Source organism: Sciurus vulgaris, assembly GCF_902686455.1.
Source record: "Sciurus vulgaris genome assembly, chromosome: 7".
Taxonomy (NCBI): domain Eukaryota; kingdom Metazoa; phylum Chordata; class Mammalia; order Rodentia; family Sciuridae; genus Sciurus; species Sciurus vulgaris.
Window position 1 is genome coordinate 9,956,359 of NC_136467.1, and position 27,275 is coordinate 9,983,633.

The 27,275-nt window shown below is 48.1% G+C and overlaps 1 protein-coding gene across 2 annotated transcripts in view; it reads right to left on the reverse strand.

The window, feature by feature from the left end:
• Positions 1–206: 206 nt before the first annotated feature.
• ZDHHC14 (zDHHC palmitoyltransferase 14) overlaps positions 207–27,275 on the reverse strand; it is a 272,603-nt gene continuing 245,534 nt past the window's right edge. The window contains exons 6-9 of one of the 2 annotated variants that reach the window (XM_079146777.1): positions 24,144–24,246; positions 22,934–23,043; positions 20,089–20,191; positions 207–5,356 (exon numbers count right to left, since the gene is read on the reverse strand). In XM_079146777.1, coding sequence (XP_079002903.1) covers positions 4,955–5,356; positions 20,089–20,191; positions 22,934–23,043; positions 24,144–24,246 — 718 coding nt within the window. In that variant the 3' untranslated portion in view covers positions 207–4,954. The remainder of the gene's footprint in view (positions 5,357–20,088; positions 20,192–22,933; positions 23,044–24,143; positions 24,247–27,275) is intronic. The other variant, XM_079146778.1, reaches the window with a different exon arrangement.

Below are 27,275 nucleotides of genomic sequence, written 5' to 3' on the forward strand. Positions count from 1 at the left end.
AACTATCCGTCTGAAAACATGAGATGTTATATTTTATGTGTTCATCATTGTTCAGATTCAGGTTTTGAATCCACTTAGAATTCAAGATGTTTTCCTTCGTTCGTTCATTTCTTCCCCCCCCCCCCCCCCTCTCTCATGCCAAAATGTTTGATTCTAACAAAATACCAATCCAGAATTCTCTGGTCAAAGGTTAGCAAGGCTTCAACTTTTTCTTTTTCTTGCTGTAGTCTGAAACCATTTCCATTCTTATGGAACCAAAACATGCCTCCTTTCCTAGTCCATGTGATCTCTTGGTTTAACTACAAATCTTAAGATATTTGGTCAGTTAAGAGAGAATTGTCCTTTCATATCTTCATTATTATAAAACTGAGTTTCCTTTAAAAATTCAACAATTGATGGAAAAAAAAATCTTGCAGTAGCACAAGATGTTCATCTGTCTTCCTATCCATTCTGGGTGTAATTCCTGGGGCTTATGAGATTGAAAGATAATTCCAGTTGAAGCCATTTATCTAGTTTTGTGGCAGCTGCAAACACAGATGCTTCAGAGACAATCTAATCTTCCATCTCCCAATTATTTTTAATGGCTGGATGAATGGACTAACCAGTTATATTTGAAAATCCATCTTGGCTATATTATTGGGATCATGTACAATGGGCAATTGACAGAGGGTTTACTGATGTACAAAACTATCAGTGTCTGACATTTATTTGAAAGAAAATGACACTTCAGCTCATTTAATATTTCTATGATAGCTTGTTGAGAGAGAGAGAGAGAGAGAGAGAGAGAGAGAGAGAGAGAGAGAGAGAGAGAGAAGGAGAGAGGTTTTAAGGAAACAAGTGGGAGGCGATTTTTTAATGCGGTAACATGGGAAAGAACATACAGTGCCATGAGAGAGGTCAGGCGCCCAGGAGGAACAGCAACTCATTTGAAACTCTCTCTTCTGGAAAAGAGCATGCTAGATTTCCACAACTCATATCATTTAATAAAATATGTAAACATTGATTTGATTAGGCTCAGCTTCAGATCAGTTATAAGGCATTAATTAGAAAATACATTTACCATTCACTCCTCCTCATTCTTTTCTTATCTGGCCAAGCACTGAGTGGGCTAAGCAATGTTCTCTGTGGGCAAAAGACACTCCCTTTGGAGAGATCCCAGTAACAGCCCCATTCTCCTGCCACCTCCCAACAAACTCCAAACCCTGGAGCCGAGGCTGAGAAGCAGTTGGCTCCCAGCTTGAAGAGGATGGGATGTGAGCTCATCTCTGCACAGGCGGATGTGCTGGGGCAGGGGGCAGGAGGTCTGAGACCCTCGGGGAGCAACCGCTAGGCTGTGCCCTTCAAAAGCCTCTGTGGGCTCCATTCTGGCATTTCTCTGGAGGTGCCCTCACAAGCACTATGCCCCGACACCTACTGCCAATTTTGGCAAATTCATTTTTCTTCTTCTTGGATCCAACAAGGAGGTGTGGGCTTCAGGCATGAAGAGCTAAACCCACCCAGGTTTCTGTGGTTCACAGAAAGGAGTTTGCCCTGGTTCTGAAGCCCAGCCAGCAACCCTGGAGAAGACATGGGGAGGGGGCTCTGAAGACCCTTTCCTGTGCCACTGTGGACCAGGACAGCTCTCTGCATTTTGCTTGCTCCGGGTTGGTTAAGTTCTAACAAGCTGAACAGTCACATGTGAAGTCTGGGATGAGCATTTTTCAAGAGGGAGCGGCACAAAGGCTGGGCTGTCTACCCCAGGCAGAGTGACAGGTCATCGTGCCCTCTCAGGTGTAGGCTGTCTGCCATTCTCATCTCCATCCAGTCGAGAGGCCAGGGTGCTTATGCTAAATTCAGCCTTCGAGTGCCTGGGAGCTCTGTTGTCCCTAGAGCCTTCCTGGGAGAACGAGAGCAGCTGAATTTTTAAACAACAGCACGAGTATATGTGTGTGTGTGTATGTCTGATAATGGTCCAAGCCTTAATAGCATGGTAAAATATTTATCTTCCCTTTTCTAGCTGGTATGCAATCAATTGCTAGCTTACTGGAAGCATTTAGAAATATCGAGGTCTACTCAGCCACGCTGAGGGACCACTCAGCAGATACATATCAGTTAATGGGAAATGCAAAGGCCTAACCTCACCAGGCAACTTACCCTCCAGACCATCTCTTCTGCCCCACAGGGGAGGGAGACCCTGGGAGCGCAATTGCTTCTTCTTTGAAAGTCACAGGAGCAAGGGCTATGGACATCTTTGTGGTTTGGGTTTTTAAGATGTTAATTTCTTTGAAAATTAATCAAGTTAGTCTCCTTCTTGACCCTGAATAACTTTAATTCATTTCACCAAAATTCTCAAACCCTTTCCATGAAAGATGCCAAATGCATTCAGGGGATAGAATGGGGGGGTGGTATGGGGTGGGATGATTGATAATAAATACAGTTGTCCCTCAGTTTCCTCAGAGAATTGGTCCCAGGGCCACCTTGGACACCAAAATTCTTGGAGGCTCAAGTCCCTTGCATAACAAGGCATGGTATTTGCGTATAACCTGTGTGCACTCTCCAGGATACCCGAAGCCTCTCTAGATTACGTACAATACCTAATACAATGTCAATGCTGTGTAAATAGTGTTAATGCTGTGCAATAGTGTAATGTTTAGGGGACAATGATAAGAAAAAATGTCTACATGTTCAGGTACAATTTTTTCCAAATATTTTCAATCTTGGTTGAATCCACAGATGTAGAATCAGAGGATACAGAGGGTTGGCCGATTCAGGTAATCATTCATCATTTGGTCCTCGTTTCTGTTTGGTTCTTGGATTTTTTTCATAAAATGAGGAGAAGGGCCGGTCACAGGAAATGAGCAACCTCTGGATGAGAGACTGTTCGGGATGGAAGGGCTCCAAAGGCCACCGTCTTTGTCTTCCAGAGGCAGAAACTGGGAATGGAACCACCCACTCTTGATCCCAGAATGAAGGTTGAGACTTCTCATAAGGGCCAGTGCTCTCCTGGGGGCCCTGGGGAGCAGGTGGGTGAGGTCAGAGGAAGAGAGAGTCCAGGAGTGTGGAATGCCCTTTATGGAACTCTCGCTATGCTCAGGGAACCTTCGAGGGGCATGGGATATGAGTAGGTGTGGTCGTGTAAGGAGGACTCTGGCCTAAGTCACCAGTGGGAACAGCAGTAAGGTAGTCCAGAAAGTCAAAAACAAAAATGGCCACACATGATTTACCTTTCCATTTTCTATACTTGCATTCAGTATGATAAATAAAGATGGCTCAAAGATATCATGAGGCAAAAAATCTGCAGATTTTCAACACAATTATTTTTTGACCCAAATAGAATTGGTTTTATTCCAAGTAACATTTAAAATCGTGCTTTTCTTTTGTTTCTACTTTCCTTTTATTTCATATAAAATGGTGATTCTTTCTAGGAGAAATAGCCTTTTCTCATCAATGGAAATCATTTGTGGTTATTTGTATTAAAGAACAATGTATATGGTTTCATATGGTTGTAAACAGCAAGACTGGAACTTGAGTGGATTTGGCTGTTGGAGGGAAGCCAGGAGAGAATTTGCTGAGTTCCCTGAGGCTGCCTCCAAAGTGACTTCCTCCCAAGTACAGAGCCAGTTCCCTCAGCTGACAAACAAAATGAATGAAGAGGTAATTTTCTTAATTCCATTTGAATTAGTGTCTAGCTTAGAATATGCTCTCTGAGATTTCAGCCCAAACTTTGAGCCAGTTTCTCCTCCTCATTTTTTGAAATCTTTACCAGGACTTCAGGTTGCTCTTCTGAGGTTTGGTGACAACGAATCCGACTTGGAACCAGGAAGACAGCCAGACAGCACCCTCGCTCCCTGAGCATCCCTCCCTCTACCTACGGCAGATCACCTGTCACATGGCAATCTAATCGCAGAGCAAGTTCCCCCAAGATTGTGTCAAACAGAGGTGATTAAGGTTGGGGATGGTGTGGACAGCGTGTCCCTTAACTAAGAAATCACCCAATAACCATCCGACACCCCACAACCCACAGCTCTGAGTTTGGTGGTTTTGAACCATTCCAGGCTAGGGGCACTGAAAAAAATACACACTCTCTGCAGGTCCTCCAGATGGCTTGTTCTCACGGAAGCTGTTAAGGACGACTGCACGCAGATCTGAAGTAACAGAGGATGTCATTTTATTGGCTGTCCATGGGGAGTTGATGACACAAGGACGTGAAGACTGCAGGGCAGCACAACACGGCACCCCATCTGACCACTAGGCAGAGGTTCGAGGGCATTGGATGGGATAAACCCCAGCAGCCCAGATGCTCCCCATTCACAAAGAACCATGTTGAATAAGCAGCCACCAATGGCACTGCCCACTGGGCTGCATCCCACTGCTGCCTGTCAACAAAACAGCACTTGAAAATTCACAAAAAAAAAAAAAAAAAAAAAAAAAAGGAAGAAAGGAAGAAGGAAAGAAAGCAGCATTTCCTTGGAATACCAACACCACTGTAAGGTAGACTGTAGCGTGGCATGCAAATCCACATCCGGTCTGTTTTTTTCCCTTTAGAACTTCAGTATTTTTTAAATTAAATGGAACGGCGTATCTGTTTCAAATATTAGTAGCGTAACACTTAAGTGCAATCGCCGTCTGGCCAGATGTCTGAAACCTGCCGCGTGTCCCTCCCCAGAGCAGCAGCCAGGGCAGCATCTTTTCTTCCCGGGCTGGGTGCGCCCTCGAGGGTCCTCCCTCCCCAGGCCCACCCTGCAGGTCCCGAAAGCCTGAAAAGAGCCTCTTCTCTATATTCGTTATTGTCCAAGCGCTCAGAGCGGGAAGAAAATTCAAATAAAACCAAGCTCCGAGTTTCCGGAGCCTGCTGGCCCTCCGCCGTGAGACGGGGCTGCCCTGGCTTTCTGAGCTGGTCTCTGTACCCCAGGCCCGGGCTGTCATCTCCATGCCGCGGTGCACCCCTTGGTCGGTCCTGGGGTCGCCACACGGGTCACACGGAGCTGAGCTTCACCAGGCCCCGCACGGAGTCTTCGTGCAGAGAGTCCTGGCTGGCCAGGCCCAGCACGTGCATGGTGCGGCTGTGCGCCAGCGGGCTGCCGGCCCCCAGCATGCGCGGGGGCGAGGGCGCCTCGTCGGGGGTCAGGAACTGGTGGCCCCCGTGCTCGTCCTTCAAGGGCATAATGTCCGAGAGCGTGGCCTCGGCGGCGAGGTTGGGCATAGAGGAGGGTGGCGTGGGCTGGCCCAGCGTCAGGCTGGTGCACGGCGTGCCCAGGCCGGGCTTTCCCGGCAGGTGCATCTCGTCGCTGGTGAGGCTGGGCTCGCTCTGCAGCAGGGGAGTGGCTGCGGCCTGCAAAACGAATTTGGTGCTCTGAATGCACTGGTCTTGGTCGCACTGGAGGGCAGCAGGAGCCAGCAGAGAGAAGGCGAAGATGAATGGGAAAGGGAGGCAGGGCGGGAGGGAGGGTGTAAGAAGAGAAAAACGGTTAGCAGCGCCCGGGTGGGGGCAGGAGCTGGCACAGTAGCCCAGGTGCATCTGGAGAGAGACCCCCCCCCCCCGCACCCCCCCTCCCCACAGCTGGCAAAGACCAACACCTGGATGGAAGTAGCATGCAGTCCCAGGCCGTGATGCCCGTGGCCCCTGTCCCCAACTTAAAGGATGTAATTTTAAAACAATCCTGTGGACTGAGTACCAGGCTTTTTATCATCTAAAGCAGTCTGAGGCAGTTGCTTATGTGCTGAAAACCTTTTTTTTTTTTTTTTTTTTTAAACCATATTGTTCTAAAAGTACACCCACATTCACAGTGTTATTCATAATAGTTCAAAAGGCAAAAGCAATGGGAGATGGATGGATGGCTGAGTGCACAAACAATGTGGTCTATTTGTACAGAGAGATATGCTTGGGTCTCAGGAAGGGGATTCTGACACATTACAACCAGGATGAGGCTCGAGGATGTCACACTATGTAAAATAAACGAGACATACAAAGACAAGTGCTGTATGATTCCACTGACCAGGTACCTGGAGGAGTCAGGTCCATGGCCAGAAGACAGAATGGGAATGGCCTAGGGAGGGGACTGGGAGGTGCTTGTTTAATGGGGATAGAGTTTCAGTTTGTGAAGATGAAAAAGTTTTGGAGATAGAGGGTGGAGATGTCTGCAGAGCAATATGATAGTGACTGAATTCCACTGAGCTGTACTTAAAAAGGTTATGTCTTTTTGACCAAAAGAAGAAAAGAAAGATACAAAGTTCACAGAAGCCCTGGGGTTTGGATCACACTGTTCTGCAAAGGCCTAGAATTCCTGCCGGGTTTTCATCAGCCTCAGGAACCATGAAGGAAGCTCCTGGGGCGTGATGATGCCAGCATTTGAGAAGACTTCCCTTTCTTCCAAGGGTTCAGAAGTCACATCACCTCTATCTTGCGTCCTTTATTTCACTTTAATCACTGGCAAAGAAAACAGAGTAAAATCCCTGTTTGCTCAGCAGACTCTCTCCTTGAACTATGAGAGCTAGAATACACTTCCCAGGAGATAGAAATCCTAAACTAGACCCTCTGCAGTCAGTCCCTTGAGATTCAGAAGCAGCTTTCCTGCAGCAAGAAGGAGGAATGGGTGTGGGTATCAAGGGAGCACCTTGTGACTGTTCTAGCTATTGGCTGGGTGCCCTGCTCTGTTTCTTTAATTCTCCTAATAATCATGTTTCTGCTCTTTACAGATGGAGACCAAGGCTCAGGTGGGTTGGACCTGAGCTTCAGACCTCAAAGATGAAAGCAAGGGATGGATCCAGCATCTGAAGCTTGAATAGTTCCACTGCAAACCATTTGGACTTTTTCACACAGTAGGAACCTAATAAATGTTGCTTGACTTATTATCTCCTGCTCCTTTTCAGAACTGGAGTGTTACTAAAGAGCCAGGTAGTAACAGCCAGGTGGCTCAGGTGCACCCCAAACTGCCACTGACCTTGACCTCCAGCCCCAGCAGCGATGCAAAATGTGTGCAAGGAGGAGCTTTAATGGGACCAGAGCTCACCTGGACTTGCAATCTCAGGGGCTCGCTTCATTTGCAGCGGAGTGTGCCCATCCCAGCCATCCCAGAGACTTTCTTTCTAAAGTCACAAGTGTAGACTACATCCTGTCCTGGCCTTGAGCCTACAGGAGAAGGTTGCGGAGCTGCAGACTCTCAGAAATTGGCAGGCTTTAGAAGTTCAAAGCCCTTGGTTCCAGGCAGGAGCGAGGCTCACAGGAAAGGCTTGAGGAGGGAAAGCCAGTCTCAGGGGAAACCCCTGCTTTTCTATCATGCTTCCTTCTGGCCAAGGGGATTCCAACCACACAGAGACCTGGGGCAAGGGCAGGGAGGGTGGGAAGGAGCTGGGGAGTGGATGGGGCCTATTTGGAGGAGATGAAAAGGCCATTAAAAAGTACTCGCAATGGGTTGACTGTCCAGCATTAATGGTCCTTTTGTGAAGGTCAGTGTTTCCTTTTCCTTGCCATCAGGGGGGCAGCTGAGTAGCTTTCTCTGCTCTTACAGGGACTCTGGACCAAGGTGTGGATGCTTGGTGGTGGCTGTCTGCCTGTGGACGGTGGTGGTCAGGCAGGCTGGCTCCAGCTCTGTTCAGGGCATGGGCCTGGTCTTGCCAGGGCAGTGGCGGAAGAAGAGCAGCTTTGCAGAGTAAATATTCGTCTTCGAGACCCAGTGCTGGCAGGCGGTGGACTGTGCTTTGCAAAGGCCATTTTAGGAATATTCTTCGTGGCAGAGACTGAGCGGCCATAGGCTCCTGCTTCCTGTTGGGCAGCTCCGATTTGCAGGAGGGCCTGCGTATGAAGCCAGGGCGGAGACCGGGCAGGGGCCTCCGGCTCGCAATCCTAGGGCCCTTCCTGAGTCTTGGTGTCAACCTCCCCCTCAGTCCTCACTCTTCCTGTGCTTTCTGTTCACACGTTCCCCCTGCCCCAAGGAACGAGGAAATTGCAAATTAGATTTGCTTGTCTCTGTCGACCTTTTTACTGAAAACCAATTGGCAGATTCTATTTTGGGGCTCAGCCCAAGTACTTTGTGACTGGCTCTTAAAGACGCTTAGGAAAATATGTAGGTTAGAGCTGGAAGGGCTTCCAAAGCCAAGGTAGGAGCACAGGGAGGCCGAGCCCCCCGCCCGCCCCCAGTGTCTTTCTCCCTCCTCCTCTTTCCCCCGCCCCTTTCTCTCTCTTCCTCTCTGTTCCTCACTCTGTTGTCCATTCTCCAACTTCGTGGCTTCCCTCACAAAGGTGCCCTTTCCCACCTCCCTGACCCTTCTCTTCCGTTCAAGCCTGACAGCAGAGCTCATGGACACCCACCAGAACCTTCTGGAAATAATGTTGCTGCTGACACTGGACCGCGAAGGTCACTGAAAAGTTGATGTTGAATCTGAGGCACCTTCTCAGACTTTCAGCTATGAGCATCACTTCACTGACTTAAATAACACAGACCAAGAGGCGGAGTCCTATTTAGCTAAGGAATCGGAAGCTCCAGGGCACCTTGCTGGCATAGCCCCTTCCAAGGCCTTGTATCTTGCATGCTGATTTCCTTTCTTAACACCCATGGCATGACACAGGCCCCTCAAGACCCGGGTCCACTCCTGTGCACACCCAGAGCTTTACCTTGCTCAGACTTAGGACTTGCTGAGAACCATGCAGGTCAAATCCTATGTCGGACGCTGTGGCCCGGACCCTGTTGAAACTGGTCTCCTATTTATTGTGGGTACGGTTTGAGGACATCAATGAAAGGACGGGGAAAAATTAGTGAAAGAAAAGTTTAGCCTAAACCATTTAATTTAAAAAAAAAAAAAAAAACTACCATAAATCACTCGGAAATTTTTTCCAAACGACTATTGTAACCCAGACTTCTCTGACTTTAAGCACCTGTTTTATATAGATTTGTTTAAATGTGTTAAAGATGACTCTCTCCAAGTATAGCTGGGGTGTTTTTCCTGCTGTAGGGACTACTTTCATATGAATAGCTAAGCTGTTCTCCAGTAGCCTCTGTTTACCTGGTTCCAGTGGGTGCAGGTCCCGGTACTCCAAACCCAGGTGTCTAAATCCTGCTGTATCCCATGACCTTTAAGATAGCTCTTACTTTCAAACTGGCTTCCCTTGAGGGGAGCAGCCCCACTTAGGGGCACACAGAGATCAGGCTCTACTTGCAGCGTATTGCCCACATCAACCTCCTGTTGGCTCATAACAGGGCTGGGAGTGGAGACTGGGATTTTATCAGATTCTAACCAAGGCTAGCATATGACACTACCCGTTGAAATTATAATTCCCATAATATTAATTTTCCAGTTTTGAACATCTCCTCTTTAGGAAAAAACTGAAAAAGCAAATGTTTCAGGGATATATGACATTAAAAAAAATAAGTCAGCGCTTCTTCACATTTTCTACTGTGCCACAATTCCAAGAACAATGAGTTGATAAACCTTCATGGTCATGACTCCCATTTAAGGACCTCATAGAGAAAATAGGCAATATCTTCAGGTTACTATGGAGATGAGCCATGAAAAATAGTCTCCCTCCTTTTTTTAAAATTTAAAATCTTTCCTTCTTGTTCTTATTTGCTCATTTCTTGATTTTCTACTTAGCTTTATCAGTCCTTGCTCAATTTCTTCCCCTCCATCTTTCCCCTCATCCATCTCCTTCCTATTTCTTTTTCCCTTTCTTTTTTCTTCTTCTCCCTTCCTCCCTCTTTTCTCTTGCCTTGAATCAAACCCCAGTCCTGCCTTCCTGGCTTTATACCTGAGGGCTCTTCCACCTTCCACCAGTAGAGGGAGACATCCCTGCTTGCTCTTTTTCTCTTCCAATTTGGTGGCTCTGCGACTATCCCAGCGAATGCCAAGAAGCTATAATATGTTTTAATTTATCTCACCAGTTACATAATCTTAAGGAAAAACATTTAAGCACCCAGATTCTTGCCAGGAACAATCCATCTACTATGAACTGCGAATGGAGAAACTTGTGTTTTGGTCCCCAAAACAATCCTTCAGAGTTTCGTATTTATGAACTATGAGGTTGAAGCATATGAAATTGCCATCCTTTTCTTAGGTCAAAAATCAGTCAGATGGTGAACAGGAGCAGGATAGAAGCTCGATCTCTGGTAGGACTGTCTATGAAAAGTCCTTTCTGCGGGCAGCGGGGGGCTGCTGCTGTAGGAGCACAGGGTGTTACTGTTTTGTGGTGAGTCACCATGAGGGACGGTTTATTGCCCTTATGGAGTTTCAGCACTTAACTTGCAAAGAAGCCTATGGCTCTGACATTCGGGTGTCACACACATTAGTGCTTAATGTTACAATTTTAAAATGCCACAGAGATTATTTCCTTCTTGTTTCTGTAGATTTTCAAATAAAATTGCTCCTCTTGGAACACATTTTATCTTATCTATCCTAGCTGACTTCTTGTCTGAAATAAACCTAGTGTGCACATTAAATGCTACTAGGAGTTTCTAGGTGATCTGTATACAAATTAAGAATGAATGAAATTAATTCTTTCTTTTGCTCCAATTCTGTCAAAAGTATTAGAGGTAGGCATGGTATATCCCTCTTTGGCTGTGAAGCCCTGTCCTGGAGTCTTATAAAAGCTCTGTTATAGATGCTAGAAGACATACATTTCTAAAGTTCACCTAAAACACAGACAGAAGTTAGGAGGAGAACTTCTTTTTGTTATTTTATTTAATATTATTAAGTTTATTGAAGTAATTTTTATCTACTGCATTTGACTTTTCAGATTATGTAATTCTTGTTTAATAAATCATGCATCTGCTGGGTTAGTCTTATTTTGATGCTAGATTAAGGGATGTGTTAGTTCTCCATTACTGTGACAAAATACCTGAGATAATTAACTTAAAAGGAGGAAAGGTTTATTCTGGTTCATGGTTTCTGTCCATGGTTACTTGGCTCTGTTGTTTTGGGCTTGTGGTGGCGCAATAGGTCATGGTGGAAATGCATGAGAAAGGACCTGGTCACCTCATGGCAACCAGAACGCACAGAGAGAAAGGGGCTGGGGTCCCAGCATCCCCAACAAGGGCATGCCCCCAGTGACCTAGCTTCCCCTCACTAGTCCCCACCTCTTATTAAAGGTTCCACTATTAATCGTACAGGTATGGGACCAAGTCTTCACCACTTGGGACTTTGGGGGACATTTCAGGCCCAGACTATAGCAAGGAGTCTGTAAAATATTAGGTTCAGCAAATACAGTATGTTATTAAAAAACTTCCAACAACTATGCCCTATGTTACTATCTTTGAAGCCACGAGTGCCAGATATAAACATAAACTGTGACTCTAATTATATCTAGAATTTAAATGATTTGGCAATTAAATAAAATATGCATGCTAAAAGCTGGACGGTAACTGAACGTCATGCATATTCATACATACATGGGCATAGAAAGAACTTCCATGCTGGGTAATAACAAGAGTCAATAAAGAAGAAAATAGGAGCACTGAAAATACAGCCCTCAGCACCAGGGCTATTTGCACACAATCCCATCTTGGGTTCTCAGAATTTCATGAGTTCAGATGGCGAAGGCCGCATCTGCTGTTCCATATGCCATTGTGATGCTTTAAGTGTGACTTCATGCCTCTAACATTTTCTTCCTTGAGAATTTGTAGTAGAAGGAAGATCACGTAGGCACTAGATAACTACTGCCACCCCAACTTGCATGAGATGGTAGGTTGCTGGTGATAGTTTTCCATTTCTGAGACAATAAATAAGGCCCTAGTGTGTACTTAGGTGCCAGTTTCTACTAATATTCTGACCTGCAATATCACAGTGTTTGTCTAAGACTTATAAAGAAATTAGAAATTATCTATAATTTCTAAAATAGTGTGTATTTCCTTAGGAGCACTTTTCTTATCATACATGAAATGGTTTCTTGATCTGGACATTGGTCCTAAAATAAAATGATAGACCAAAATTTGACCAAAGATACATAGGACCTCTTTCCTGCCATTTTTCTTCCCACTGCAAATGAACATTCAGAGTTTGGTGCTCAATCTTGAGTGTCTAGGCATGCTTCTCCTTTCAGGTAAGCACTGGAACTGGTTTGGGGTCAGAGTAATCTTACCACAGTTAATTCAATATTTATCATTGGTAGAGTGGGTAGCGAAAATGTGTGTCTGGGGCATATGGTGACATTGATTGTAACATGTCCTGTAGTCATAGAGATAGGACTTCTACTCCCAGAAATGACGGAGAACAGATACTGGACTAGTCTTTACTCTGCATATAAGGACTAGACAGAACTGGCCAAAATACTGGAAGCAAATGGTGCCAAAATAGTGTGCAATAGACAATGCGAGACCACGAACCCTGAGAGAAGGCAAACTCACAAAACAAGCCTGTGACCAACAGTTTTCTTCTTAGGGGCAATTTCCCAACCCTGGCATAGAGCTAGAACTAGAGTTTGCTGAATGAAGAAGACCAGTTGGAATTTAAGGAAGATAAAGTGACTTGGTTTGTAGGACCAGGCATTGAATAAGAGGATGCTGTGCAGAGGGTGGACCAGAAGTCCCAGTGGAGTCTCCACAAGTCTGTAGCAAGGAGCTGTGCTGTGCATATGAGGGTGGGGACCCCCTATCCCAAGACTTATAAGACAGAAGTTGCAGTGGGGTTGAGAGAGGACTAGAAAGACTAGAGAGTAAGTGGTGCTGGGGACAAGGATAACATTAACATGGCTCATATCTGGCAGCCAATGAAGACATTAGAAGGTCTATGCATTTGGAGAAAGAATCGTGCCTTAAAGAAAGACCCTAGACCTGTCCTAATATCCCCCTCCAAAAGAGAAAACAAACAAACAAACAAACAAACAAAAAAACAACTAACAGGATATCCACAACAGACATACTTAGAGGGGTCTGAGAAACTTCTTGAACTTTTCATGGGTCTATACAAGCTAAATATAATACAGGCTACCAAAGTTCAAGGTGATTAGCCAGTAACTGAATTCTTCAGAGGAAGATAACAAAATCTAGAGCCTCTACTGAATAAAAATGTCCAGTTTAAATAAAATATTAATAGGTGTATGAATAAATAAGAAAATGTGTTAGAACCAAATGAAAATTCTAGAAATAAAAAGTATAATAACCAAAATGAAAACTTCTGGGATAAGTTTAACAGAAGATTGGAGGCAGCAGAAGAAAGGCTCAGCAACTATCAAGATCTATCAAAAGAAATTATGCAACCTGAAGGAGAGAGAGTTTAAAGACCCTCAGGCTCTGTCCTTGGGGCCAGTATAAATGGCCTAACATATGTATAACTGGGGCTCCAGGAAGAAAGACAATGAAATAAGAATGAAAAAAAAAATTTTTAAATGCCCCAAAGTATCACAATTGGATGAAAAACAATAGCTTTCAGACCCCCCAAATTAGATAAACTCCCAGCAGTACAATAATGGAACAGGTCAATGATTCACTTGGGTACTGATGCATTTTTATGCGAATAAATTCCTAACTTCCACTAGACTAGTCTGAAGTGTTGCAAATGGTTTGGACTTAGGGAAGCAAGCAGAGAACAAAAGAGTTAACTCAATTTGTCCTGAATTAGCCCTGCCATTGTAATAGAGTAGAAACTGACAATGTTTGATAGACATTTGCTGGTCAAGGTGTAGGTTAAATTATGGAGACATTACACATTCAGTCCCACAGTCTGGTTTTGTGACTGACTATGGGAAATTAATCATCCTTCTACAGAGAAATGTTGTGTGGCATGATTTCCAGTCCTGGGAGGAGCCTCTGTCCCCCTGCTCTGCATAAGAAGATCTCCCACATGAGAAACTTTAGATACAGTGGTTGCAAACACCTTAGATTCAGACAGCCAAGGAAGAAATTGAAGATCACTGCTGGTTGGCTACGTCAGATACTTAACATCCCCGAGTCCCTGTCTCCTCCAAGGGGCAATTAAAATACCCACATCAGATGGTTCAGTGAGGATTAAATGAGTTAATAATGCATGTAAGGCATTTATCCCAGTGTTGGGCACATTGTAGTCGATTTAAATCTTTTTCTCTGTTTTTTCCTTCCCCCCTGCTCTTTTAATGAACATTTGCTGAAACCAACCATCACAGGGACTATTCTAGACACGAGGGATATAGTGCTGAACAAACAGCATTGAAACACTAGATTATTATTGTTGTTATTATATTATTATCAAAGACAAGTGTTTTTAATAGAGGGTAAAATGTTCATTTATAATTGAAAAATTCATATATTCATGAAATTTGGTTTAAATTTCCCTCAAGGTATAAATGATTCCTAATAGATCTTTTTCTAAGAGTAGATTGTCATAGGGAGAGGGGGTGAGGATAATGGGTTGTCAGGACTGAGAGAGTGTTGAAGAAAATCACTTCATGCCCAGTCTCTGTAAACGCGTCTTCGCTGAGGGCAGACGAGTGTAAAGATCAGAGACTCTGGGTTCAGACTGCAAACTTTTCCTTAGGCAAACTTACTCAAGCTCTCTTAACTCAGTTTTACTAATCTGTAGAGTATTAGTACCTCTTAGGGTTGTCGTGATGATTAGTGGGACATCTCAATGACAAAGCCCTGGAATGGAACACAGTGGGTCCCGTGCCGCTCTGGTATGGGAATCGGTGAACACCATGTGGTGTGACCACAAAGGACTTGGGAAGAGGAGAGCGGGGTGAGGGTTCTGCTGGGGCAAGCCCAGCTCCACGACTGAACCCATTAGCCTGGAACTTGCACTACAGAGCCCCACAAAGAGAGACGGAAGCCACTGAAAGTCTGACTCCAGGTGCCTCACGGTCCGCAAGGGAACCTGGAGTGGAGAACTGTCGAGCTGGAGACAAGACAGGATGAGCAGAAATGTCTGCCCCACTGAGACCGCACTGGAAAGGATCCTGAAGGCCAATGGGCAGCTGAAAGCCACTGTCCAACATTGCTGGAGTTCAGCTCTCCCAGGCTGACATCTCTGGAGTGGGGACTCCCGTCCTCCATGAGCTCTGGGGGCTGGCATTTTCTCTTGGATTGAGTAGGATCTGAATCCCACACCTGCCATCTGGTTCTAGCTCTAAGTTTGTTGGGGCCACAAAGAACACACCTCATCCTCTCCTGAAGATGTGCTCGTGTACCTGGGGCATTCCTAGCTGTGGGTAGGAACCTCAGGGCCCCAAAGTTTTCTCTAGCCTTAAGCACAGAGCCAACCTGGGTTCCTCAAGGGGAAGGCAGTCCAGTGAGAGGCGCATGGGGTTTCGAGTCAGTTAGACTTTCCAAGCACCTGTCTACGGGCAACTTGCTTAACTTACAATTGGTACTGCTTTCTGTGTATTCATCTGTGTGCTTGGGAGTTCTTACGAATGAGCATAACTCAGCTACAACTCATTCTTCAAACGTAATGAAATTTTCATGAATGCTAAATTTAACAATGAAGTTGATATAGTCATGTGTCTCCTAGACATTAAACATTTATTAATTTTGATTTTGATTTTGTCACTTTCATGTTTTAGTGCATATAGTCTTTTTTCCAGATCTTAAAACTTTTCATAGAAGTCCATGGGAAAGTGCACAGACACTGGCCGACTGCGTCTAATGGGTATCACAACCACAACCTCTGCCTCTCATGGGTCATTTTGACCCAAGGGAGGCCACTGCTTCATGAAGCCATCTTGACATGTCGCTGCCCAAAGAATAGTTGTTTCTAGTTCCCAGTTCAATGTACAGTTTGGATCGAGCTTTCTGCAGACATGGCAAAATCGGAAGATGGGAGTAATGAGGAAAAGAAGAACCTTCGTGAGCCAGATCCTGCTAGAGAAATGTTCACATACAGTCCAGTGAACATTGAACGAGTCCCTACTGAGTGCCCAGCCCTCTGCTATGGACTGGCAATGGGAAGGTATAACAGGAAGGTCTCAGGCAGTTCCAGCCACAGTGCAGGAACCTGGGTGTCATTGTTCCCTTCTTTGGTTTACATTGTTAAGTGACTCCTCCAAAACTACACAGCCCCAAAGCGTTGAAGTGGTTCTCTGATCCACACCCTGCTCTCTACCATTCTAGTATCCAATTGGAACAAGACACTTGATTGGCTTAGTGGGGATAGCACTGGCAGAGGTGGATGGAGAAAAAGGAAAATATAATAAGTGCCGATTAAAAAATAATCACCCAGCTTGTGAGGTCAACTTGGATTAATATCTTAGACAATCAACACAAGCAAGTCTCATAGTTTGCTTTTCAATTCCAGTGTGACTGATACTTTAGAATAATTGGTAAAATCAATGAACATCTCCATTATTTCAGAATGAATTTCTAACGACCATATCATTTCTTCATCAACACCAGGAAGCAAACCTTCCCTGAGCTTTCCATTCAGCTACCTGATGGCATTTCCCCAATGGTCCCAGCTATCAGAATTGCGGGCCATCAGATTCCACATGCCCAAATCGGCTCCCCTACTTACACCTCTTCTTGAACTTCCATTGCTGAGTTGCTCACTGGCTGGGAGGCCTCCTGGTCGACCTCCCCCAGGCCCCAATATTGTCTTAATTCTCAAAGCCTACTCTGTGCTGCTGCTTTTCTGACCCACCTCTGTTGTTCTGGCCAGCCTGCCAGTCACCAGGTCTCTTGCAAGGGCCTCCTCTTTTGCTCTGGCTCCAGTGGTGGCATGTTTCCTTCCCCACCCCGCAGAACCCCCACCCAGGTCTCCTGCACCATCGCCATCTTCATCCACATGAAAATCTGAAGCTATGACTAACCGAACCGAGGCTTTGTGATGGCTTCTCGCCATCTACAGAACAAAACCCAAGATGGTTCCAAGGCCCCTCGTGCCTTCCTCTCCTGCCTTAGCTCCCTGGAATCATGTCTACTGTCCAGTTGCTTAGAGAGGATACAATTGCTCTTGCCTATCATGCCCAAGGACATCAGGGAGGTGACGACGATGATGGTAACGATGATGATGTCATAGCTAACCCTTCATGGTACATACCTTGTGCGAGGCAAGGTGCTTAGTGCTTGCACCAGGTAAGGACACCAATGTTCCCATTTTGTGGGTGAAAACACTGAGGCAGAGTGAAGTCAAGCAACCATCAAGGTCACTCATCTAGAGAGCAACGGTAGCCCTGTCTCTGGCAAGGAGTCCCCATCCCCTTTTCTTCTCCAAGAAAAGGCCGAGGAAGACAACTGAGAGTTGAGGGTGGCTGACTCCAGAGCACTCACCCGGTGGAAGAGACATCTGTATCCAGCTTTTGTCACCGGCTGGAAGTCCTGGCTTGGGGTTGATTCACAGTTCTGCACATTACAAACCTGGAGCCATGCTCACAGGGTCTCACCTCTGAAGTTTCAGATTTCTGAAAGTCTCATCTCTGCCGGGGAGAAGGTCGATGGCAGCAATCCCCGAGGGAGGGCTCACCTTGGAGTCCAAGGGCTTCACAGGAGGACTAGGTCCTGACGTCACATGTGAGAAGCTGTGTGTCTGAGCTCACGGGGCACAGATGTCACCAGGGCTGTGGCTCCCGCATGGGCCTTCCTTGCTTGCTTCTTCACACCATGGGCTTTCAGACCTGAACACAGAGGTGATGAAGTTCCGCCCCTTCGCGTGTGCAGATGTTGGGAGGTGGTATGCTGGGCACACGTACCAGGTGTGCGGGGCACAGGGACATGAGGTCTGAGGTCTGGGCAGGTGACCCAGGACCACAGGTCCACATGCAGTTTCCATGGTGACGCATGCCACCACTGGTCCCTTGGTCAGCACTGGAGTCTCCACGTCAGGTCCAGAGCTCTGTCTGTGTTGCCTGATCAGCCTGGAGCTTAGTGGCATGCAGATGCCACACCTGGCTCCCTCCCTAACTGCTCACACCTGTTCTTGTCTCCAGATGTGGCCGAGAACTGGAGGGTGAGGAGTCTGGGTTCTGGGTCCCCCTGCTTCCTGACAGGGTGCCCAGCACCGAGATGAGCAGGTGTCGTGAAGTGAGCTGACACTGAGTGGAGCCAGCAATAGGAAACTGTTTCTCTGTTACAAGCTTCTTCGCCTCTGTGGGTCCTCACCCAGGGCTCTGGCACCTGGGCCTGTGCCTTCCGGGTTGCTGGTTGCTTGGGAGGTGGCTGTGCCCCAGGAACGGGCCATGACGTCCTAACCACTTCTGCCACGCCCACGCCCTGCTCGTCGTGGTGTGCCCCTAACCGAGCCGCAGCACAGCTGAATGGATCCAGAGGTGAATCTGACGAACCAGGTGGAGAGAAGCCACCTCCACATTTCCCTTGTCACGGCTGCCCTAACTGAGAGGCATGCAGCAGGGGCTCCCTAAATGTTCGTAGCATTAATGGGGACCCATCCCCTCTTGACCTCAAGGGGCTTGCTGGTGACAGCAGCACCTTCAAGATAGCCTGTGCTTATTTTTCAACTCTGGAGAAGACGTATAGCATTGGCGGGATCAGTGCCGGGGGAGTTCCGGGTGAGGCTACCTAAGTCCGCTGGGGTCCATAATGCCTGTCGCCGTCAGTGGTCTGTTCTAATGAAGGTCCCTGATGTTCCCTTCGCCTGTCCATTCACCTGGCTGTTGGCCCTTGAAGCTGAGGGAGTCGTGCCCTATAAATCTTGTAGCCCTAGTCCCCAGGCTGGTCCTTAGCACACCCCAGGAGCCTGATACACTGATCAGTGTATACCGTGGTCAGAGTTCTGGTGACCGTCCCTACAAGACATTGCTTGCACACCTGCAAATGACCGAGGAAGGCTCCCGAGCCCGGGTGTGCTTGTCTTTAAGGCTGTGCACTTGAAGGCCGAGTATGAAGTGGAGGTGGACCTCAGAGTCCTCGGATGGGCTCTGGATCCACAAACCAGGGACTATGTGCTGTCAGGTAGGTGACAAGCTCTCCCAACTTGACAAAAAGTGTGGGTGACAATTTCCCATTGTTGGTTTAGGATTAAATGAGATCGGATCATCGAGCGCCTTGAACATAGTCAGTGCTCGATAAATGCAATCTCCTTTCTTGTGAGCCTGACTCTTATTCTCTCTGCTCATTTTCCTTCTCTGAAGAATAAGGGGCGTGACCTTTGGGTCACTTGTGTGGACGAAACAAGCGGCTTCCTGATTGCTCGCAGAAGGAAGTGGCAGGGACTGTGACAAACACATACTCGATTTAAAGGAGACCCATTACCAGCGAAGCAAAGCAGCCTGGATGAGAGGCCAGCATTAGCCACAGATAAGCCAGGGACCTTCTGAGCCACCAGGATGACCAGGAATGCAATGCTCTCCTCAGCTCACTCACAGAGACAGCCTGGGGGGTGCCGACCTTCACCTCGAGCTCTCCACACACAGAAGCCAGGTGCTCCCGGGAACCCCCATTCCCTGTGGACCCTTAAATTCAGCTTTTTGATCTGCACAGCATGCAAACTGGGGGTGATTCAGCCCTACAAAGAGCAAGCAGCCTTGCAGGCTGTAGACAAAGGACGGGCTTCTTGGCAGAAGGAAGAAGCTTCTTGAAGGAAATTAAGGGAGGCCACTGCCTTTAGACACCCAAGGAATTTAGGGCACCAAGCGCTGGAACCTGGCTGTGCTGGTATTGCCTGTGTCCACAGGAGACTCCTGCCCACCCCCACCTGCAGTTGCTTCAAGCTTCCTGCCATGGTGAGCCCACACTGTGCGTGGCGCTTTGCAGGGGTCTCAGGCAGGTTTTGCTGTGAATGAAGGAGACCTGGTCTGGTCATTTGTGCTAAGGTGCTGGTCTCAGGTTCTGGCTGAAGGAAGGAGAAGGAGAAGGGGCAGATCATCCCTGCACACTTAGCAGTGGGGTGCAGGGCCCATGGACAGCACCAGACCAGGGAGAGTATCCAGCCAGCCAGGCCCTGGTGGGACAGTGAATCCCAACCCACAAGGATCCCCTGGTTCTGCAGAAGGGCTTCCCATCAGTGTGCTACATGCTGTTTGACAAAGAGATCTTGTGTGTGTGCTTCCCCTACCCGCGAGCCAGGCTCAGTGGCCACGGTCCCTGGGTGTTGCCCTAGTTTGCCATTTCCTTTCTCTCCTGTAAGCCCATCAGTCACAGGGGTGTCCTGGCTGCCCCTCCGCCAGGGCTAGGCACCTGGTTTGTTACTTGGTTAGAGAACATGTAAGCAGAAAAGAAGCCTTTGGAGGGAGCAGTGACCCCCAGTGCAGACGGTCCCTACCATGTCGCTCTGTGACTGCATGGCCCCGTACATGGTGATCCCATTGGAGGGCGCTGCTGGCTGTGGAGTGTCGGGCTGGATGTACCCTCTTCTGTCGATCAGGCTGCAAGAGAGAGAGAAGAAAGCCCCAAGAGGCCAGCAACAGGGCTTGAAGGTGTGAGCTGGGCTCCCTTCTACCTTTAAAAGACCTGTCACTGGTTGCTTGTCACCTTCCACCTGCAGGAGACCCCACATCCCCCTTTTGCCCCTCCCACCATGAGATACTCCTAGTTGGTCTCACCTCCTCCTGCCACAATCTGTCCCCAGTTTCTCTCTGCAGACCTAACTCCATGTCTTCTTGTCACACTCATTCAGCAAACGTGTCCCCACCACCTGCCATATGCCAGTCTTTTGCATGGGACCAGAGTGATGGCAGGGCCTTGTGCACTCTGTGCTTTGCCATCTGTATGTCAGGTCAAGCTTTTCCCCCTACCCTTTGTGCCCTCCTGCTCCACTGCCCACTGGAGTTGGTGGGAAGGGGAATGTCCTGGGTCGAATCACACAAAAAGCTATGTTGGAACCCAACCCTGGTGTCTGTGAGGATGACCTTTTTTGGAAACAAGGCCTTTGCAGATATATCTACTTTGAGTTCATACTTAATTGGGTGACTCTTAATCCAAGTGACCAGTGTCCTCACAAAAAGGAGAAGACAACAGGGAAGGAATGTTGTTGGGAGGAATGGAGACACACAGGGAGGAGGCCATGTGTCACAGAGGCAGAGAATGGAGGCTGTAACCTCTTGTCAAGGAAGGCCTGCTGCTACTAGGAGCAGGCAGAGGCAAGGAAGCGCCCTGCCCAGAGTCTCAGAGGGAGCACAGCCCTGCTGCACCTTGGCTTCAGCCTCCAAAAGGTGAGAGAATAGCTTTCAAGGGCTTCCTGAGAGACTTCCTGGTCTAAGGGGAGCTGCAATTGGAGGCTCTCAAAGGAACTCCCAGGAGAGGACCAGTGACTTTCCACTGGAGTGATCCACCTCAACTAATCTCATGTTGCCTTGGCCTTGACTCCTCTCACCCTAAATAAAGCCCCATGCCCTTTCCATGCAGCCCCAAATCACAGGTAGGCTGGAGCTACCTGATTCACCAATCTCTACCTGCCCAAATAATTTGATTTAATATGCCTTAGTTTACCTTTTAATAAGTAATTCAAGCAGTTCGAAGCGGGGAGCCAGAGCCATCCTGGAGATATGGCCCACCCAAAGAACTTGGGTTTTGAAAAGAATATGGCCCAACCCAACCAAAATAGCACATTTAATCCAGTTGTGAAAGAAATCATTTTTGTTGTGACACAATTTGATTTATGTAGAGGAGTAGTACCATGTACAAATCCAGGATTCAGGAACTAGAGAAGAGATTTGGACAGAGTGAGTTTTCAGTTCCTTTCCTGGACTCAAATGTGTATTTCAGACAAGGGAAAAGATGCTCGGTTTGCTCTTCCAACATCCCTTCATGAGGAACAAACTGAAATGGCTCAAGGACTTCCTGAGAGACCGGCTGACCTAAGGAGACCCAAGAAGGAGGTCTAGATGGATCTGGAGCTGTCTTCACTAGGGGCAAGTACCCAGCAAGCAGGCCAAACCCGTCCCAGAGGCCCTGCTGCCTCCCTCCCCCAGGAAGCCTCTGAGGAGCTGCTCTGGGGTCAGTGGAGGCCCAGTTAAGGAGAGAGGTATACTGGGCTCCCAACTTCCCAGGCCAAAGATACAAAAAGGTCCATTCCTAGTGACCCGATGGCACCGTGATGACTCTGACCAGCCGTGGCCCAGAACGGCTGGAGAGCGGCATGGACGTACCCCGTGCCTGCTTTCTTTCCTTTTCTTCTTTGCATTCCTTTTACTTCCCTATTCAGAGTTCACCTAGGCTGACACAAACATGAAGTGTGGGTCCCCAGAGCTCACTCCGTGAGGTCTAGGTGCTCAGGGGACTGACTTGGAGACAATCCAGTGGCCTTTGTGGTTTCTCTGTTTTGTCCATTTCTTGTTGATGAGCAGTCGGTTGACTGGTAGGGAATTATCTCCTGGGGCACAACTCACAAATGCCCAAATCCTGGCTGTACTTCAACCCTGAACAGTTCTGATCCAGAGGACCTCTGGCCCTGGGGACACACAGTGTTTCTGTTGGCAGGTGGCTTGACTAGGTGGCACTTACTAGCTGTGATCTTGGCCATATGATTTAAATTCTGTCCCTGAATTTCCTCATCTACAAAGTGAGAGATAATGGTACCTCCCTCATAGATACAGAGTGAGCTTTAAAAAAAAAACTCTTACCTGTAATGCAGTTACGGCAAGACTGAACAGGAATCCTATAAGTGCCAGCTACTGCCATGATTGATATTGGCATTGTTAATATCCTGCAATCTCAACTCTCCGGGCCACATGGATCTCCGTATCTCCGTCCTGAACTATTTTAGCATTATATCCTTTACAACTCAGCCTTTAGCACTAGTGTCTACAGTTTTCTAACTGCTTCCTATATTTGCTCCCTGTTTGCCAGAGACTTCCATTTTCCTATCTTGAGCTTTAGGGAATCTTCCTCAAATCTGCTCAAATTCTGCTCAAATTCCCCAAATCTGACACACATTTAGCTGAAGACCAAAACAGATGTGAAGTGTGACTAAAGGAAGCCAGATCTGTATTTCATTAAGGTTGTGTCTACGTGACACAAAGGGGAGGGCTGAGCCCTCGGTCATTGGTGGGTGTGGCCAGCTCCACTAGGTAGGGGCCAGGTCTTTGCCTGGGAAGGCCCAGGCTAACGCTGCTCAACAATTTGCTCTTCCAATGTCTGTGAAGAGCACCGCTGTTTCTGAATCTTACCTTGGAGAGATGGGCCCACACAGGGCAACACAGCAATTTGTAAAGATATTTCCGTAGCTGTAGGGATTGTAATTTTCTTTACCTCTTTTATTTGACCAAGATCCTTTAATCTGAAAGACAAGGAAAATCAATAGCATACACTATCCTTCAAGCCAATGCCGAAGTTCAGGCAACCTGATCATGGGGTCCCAGGAGGAATGCAAATAGTTTTTATCCGTGTCTTCACTAGGAGAAACCAAAGTGCTTTTCCAAAGGAAAATGGGTATTTACTACGAACTTGGAAACATCCCCCAAGCAGCAGCTTAGACTGGGGGAGAGTTACATTTTTGGGGGACAACCATCTCTAGTCACACCACATGGAACTAAAGGGTCCTCTCCTGCAAGCCAGTGGAGATTTTTTCATATGCATATTTACTATTCTAATGGCAATTAAATGAATGGATGCGGGAAAAGCTAATGTGGTCCCCAAACTCCAATTTAGACATAAGAATTCAGCCTCACAGTCCTGCTAAAGTGTCTGGCAGATTCTAATGTTCATAGTTACGTAATTAGTTGTTTTAGTAGTCTTCTACCTCACGTATTTTATCACCACCAATTTTTTCTCAAGTTTTTGCTTAAGGTAGCCTGACTTATTCTGAGACATTTGATTCATGTATGGATAGAGACTTCTGTCAAAATCTAAGTATTAAGAGCCACGAGGACCATTTTATTAAAACATATCCATCATTATGACTCCTGATTTTGTTCTTCCTTTTGGCCTGTAAATGTAGGCAGATAGATGATCCCAGGTAAAAAGTTAAATTCAGGGTCAGGGCACTCTCCCTGAAATACTAAGCAGATATTTAACATGACAAGGAGACTCAAGATGTCAGGCTGCTGTGGTCTGTATTAGGGGAAGGGTAATGAGTTGCTTCCAAGACTATGTAAGAGGAATAGAGAGAACCTTCTCCTCAGGGCCAGAACTGGATGCCATTCGGCCAGTCTTAGTATCCAACCGACGTGGTCAGAAAAGGATGGGAGAATGCAAAGCTGCCCAACAGAGACATGCAGGACAACATCTGGAAATGCTTCCCAGGTGTGTCCTTGGTTCCCAGGGCTCACACCTGGAGTGCGATGCGTGGGAGCAGCGGGCCCTGACCTCTTCCTTCCCTTCCCTCCTCCACTGCCCAGCACGGCCCAACGCCCGTGTCCCCTGCAGCCAGGAACTTACGTCCTCGTTTGTTGTCTGGTTGGAGCTGATCAAGTACGTGTGGAAACCCGAGAGCCCCACGATGGACCAGACGGAGAAGAAGCACACCACGGCCTCCAGCACGGTGGCGCCAGTCAAGGAGCACACGGAGCGAGGGGCTCTCACGCCAGGGGGAGGCGGGTTGGGGAGCCGGACCGGCTCCTCAGGCTGCTTCCTTGCCTGGCCGCGAGTGGGGAGTGTTCTCCCTCCACATCCGTCTCCTCTCCAACCAGAGGGAGACCCCCTTCCAGACAGGAGCCCTGTCACATTCTCCTGTACCCCCTGCCCCCAGTCCAGAGGGGCCCCTGTGGCTCTGGCAGGCTCCCTGCACTCCGCTCACTACTTTACAGCAGTGTCCCCTGGCTGTCCTCCCTACTGGACCTTGACCTTCTCCTGTGACTCCTGCTGGAGTCAAAGACTGATGCACCCAGACGCGCGCTGCTCTGGCCGTGGCGCAGGCCTTTGATGGAGGACTAAACACTGGACATCCCTCAGCTGGGACTCTGCTTGCCTTCCCGAGGCTGAGGATGGCAGCCAGCAGGTGTCTCCCCCTAGGACTGCTGCGGTCAGAGGTTTCTGCTTTGGCGGGTCATCCATTTTTGGTTCATAGATTTGGGGGAGAAGGATCTGAGCCTCTGAACCGGCAGGGGCGTTTCTCAGAATGGCCCTGGGGTGGGGGTGCTCTTCTGAGGGGCCTCTTCCCCGTCTCTCAGTCTGTCCCTGACGTAAAAGACTGTGTCCAGCTGCTGGGAGTGGTGCCTTCCTCCTCAGGACAGCCGGGCTGTGTCAGCTGTAGGAGAAACAGCTTGGCATTCTTCAACAGATGAGATCAAGCCACATAGTGTGGCGATTGGTAAGGACGAGAGAATTTTCTTGTCCTACAAGTGTTTATAAAATTCCATTTACAAGATACAGATGTTTCTCAGGAAAGACCCCATTCATCTCGGGGCTGGTCTGGGGGTTAAATATACATCTTGCATTGACTGGCAATGAATTTTAGGCTGGGGAAGGAAGCCCTCGCACTTTCCTCGTGCCTCCAAGGATGCAAGCTGTAGAGATCATGCTGATGCGTCACCATCGATTTTTGCAGGTCAGAGATAATTCATGTTTGGAGCACTGAATACATCACCCAGTGCAGGGTCACAATCTGTCAGAGCATGATCAGCAGATGCCATTGTCCGGCACACAGGGCTGAGCTTGGAATGGGAGGACCGAATGGGCTTCCCGCTCTGGGCTGTCAGCACTGCAGAGCCAGTGGGGAGAGGGCGGGCACTCAGAGAAGATGGTCTGAGGACCCGGAGGCGATAAGAGAGGTGCAGGGAAGCATCCCCTCCCCAGGGCTGCCTCTGGGCTGGGTGACCCCTCTGCTCCTCCCAGGGCTAACTCAGTGGGCAAATGGCTATGCTGGGAGCCTGGTGTATACTTGGGACACACAGATGGTGGAACATGGTTCACTGGTGACCTTGTTCTCCAAAGCTTTCCAGGGCTCAGAGATGCTCCATCCAAGAGGGGAGAGGCAACCAGGTGGAATTCACACCCCACACTGGCTGGGAAGCAGAGGGGGAATCCAGGGAAAAGGACGAAGTAACCAGAGGGGAGACCAAGTCAGGGAAACTGGGCGATGCAAGAGGCAATGATACCGGTAATGAGTCTGAGTCTCAGATGGAAGGAGAAGACCGGAGGGAGACGAAACAGGAGGTGATGTGTGAGGCCAAGAACAAGAGGTGATCAAAGGTAAAGGGAGAGAATTAAGAACCCAACCCAAGGGTTTGTGTACTGAATAGCATGCAGAGCGCTGAATCTCAATCTCAGAAATACTTGTGTGTCACCAAAAGTTGCCAATCCAGGTAGATGTAACGTTCATACGTATGAACCCCACAGAAACCAGCACGTACCAGTGGGCGAGTCACGGCAGCCAGAGGGGCTCCTGGCTGCTGTTCTCTTTGTGAGCCATCTACAATCACTGCCCCCTTAGCAGGCAGTGGGACCAGTGGCTGGGGACTCTCAAAGGGTTACAGCAACAGCAAAAAAAATGCAGCTTTCTGTATTCCTATCTTGTGTGCTTCAGGAATATTCCATCAATAACAGAAGGCAGTGCTGCTGTTAGGCTGCCCCTGTGTCAAAATGAATCCAAGGGAGGACACAAGGAAGCCACTCACTTCTGCTGCCCCGTCCCCAGCTGACAGCCCCTCAGTCCGGGTGTCTTGAGAAATTGTCGCTGTCACTCAGAACAATGGCTGGCATTGCTGGCCACATGTCAGGCGCTGTTCCAGAGACTTCACATGGACTCACTCACCACCCTCAGAGCAATCCCAGGGGAAGGCCATTCCCAGCAACTGAGAGGGAACCCGAGGCAGGAAGCAGGGGAGAGCTGTGCTTAGGAATCAGCAGAGCTGGGAGTCGAATGCTGGAGGGGAGCCCTGCCAGTGAGGCGGGGCGCCCAGGGCTGGTTCCTTCTGTGCTTGCTGATCCGCCCCCTGCCGAGGGAGATGCGGACATTCCTTGAGAGGGATTCAAGGAGCTGTGCCAGCTGAAGGAGTCCATTCCCCTCACATCCACTCCCACCTGAGGCACAGATACCCAAACAACTTGTCTCACTGACCCACCAGCCGGATACTGAAAATATCTACAGTATCACAAGATCAAGAAATGGAAATCATCTTACGCGTATCAAAATCCATTCACTGATCTTGCAAAAAAGAGAAACGAGAGGAAATAACCAATTGGTTGGCTGCAGAGAAGGGTTTTGAACTAGAGCAGTCACCCCTGCAGCCCCTGCAGCCCTCACTAAGACGGTGAGCCCCTCCGTGCCGACCAACTCCCCACAGCCCCTAACCCAACAGCTGCCCACTTCACTAGATGTTTATGGTCTTGACAGTGACCTTGAACAAGAGCTGACCTGCAGATGTCCCTCCGTGAGTCCTCAGAATCCCAGAAGTGCCTGCTGAGCACCGAGCCCTGAACAGGGGACAGTGAGGGTGGGAAGGACCAGCTCTCTCCCCTGAGGGAACAGGGTTTCTCTGCTTGAGAAGGTAAGTCAGACAGGGAGAAGCCACGGATGGACATGGAAATGCTGCGAGAAGAGCATCTGGGAAGCCGCAGGACCCGGAGGAT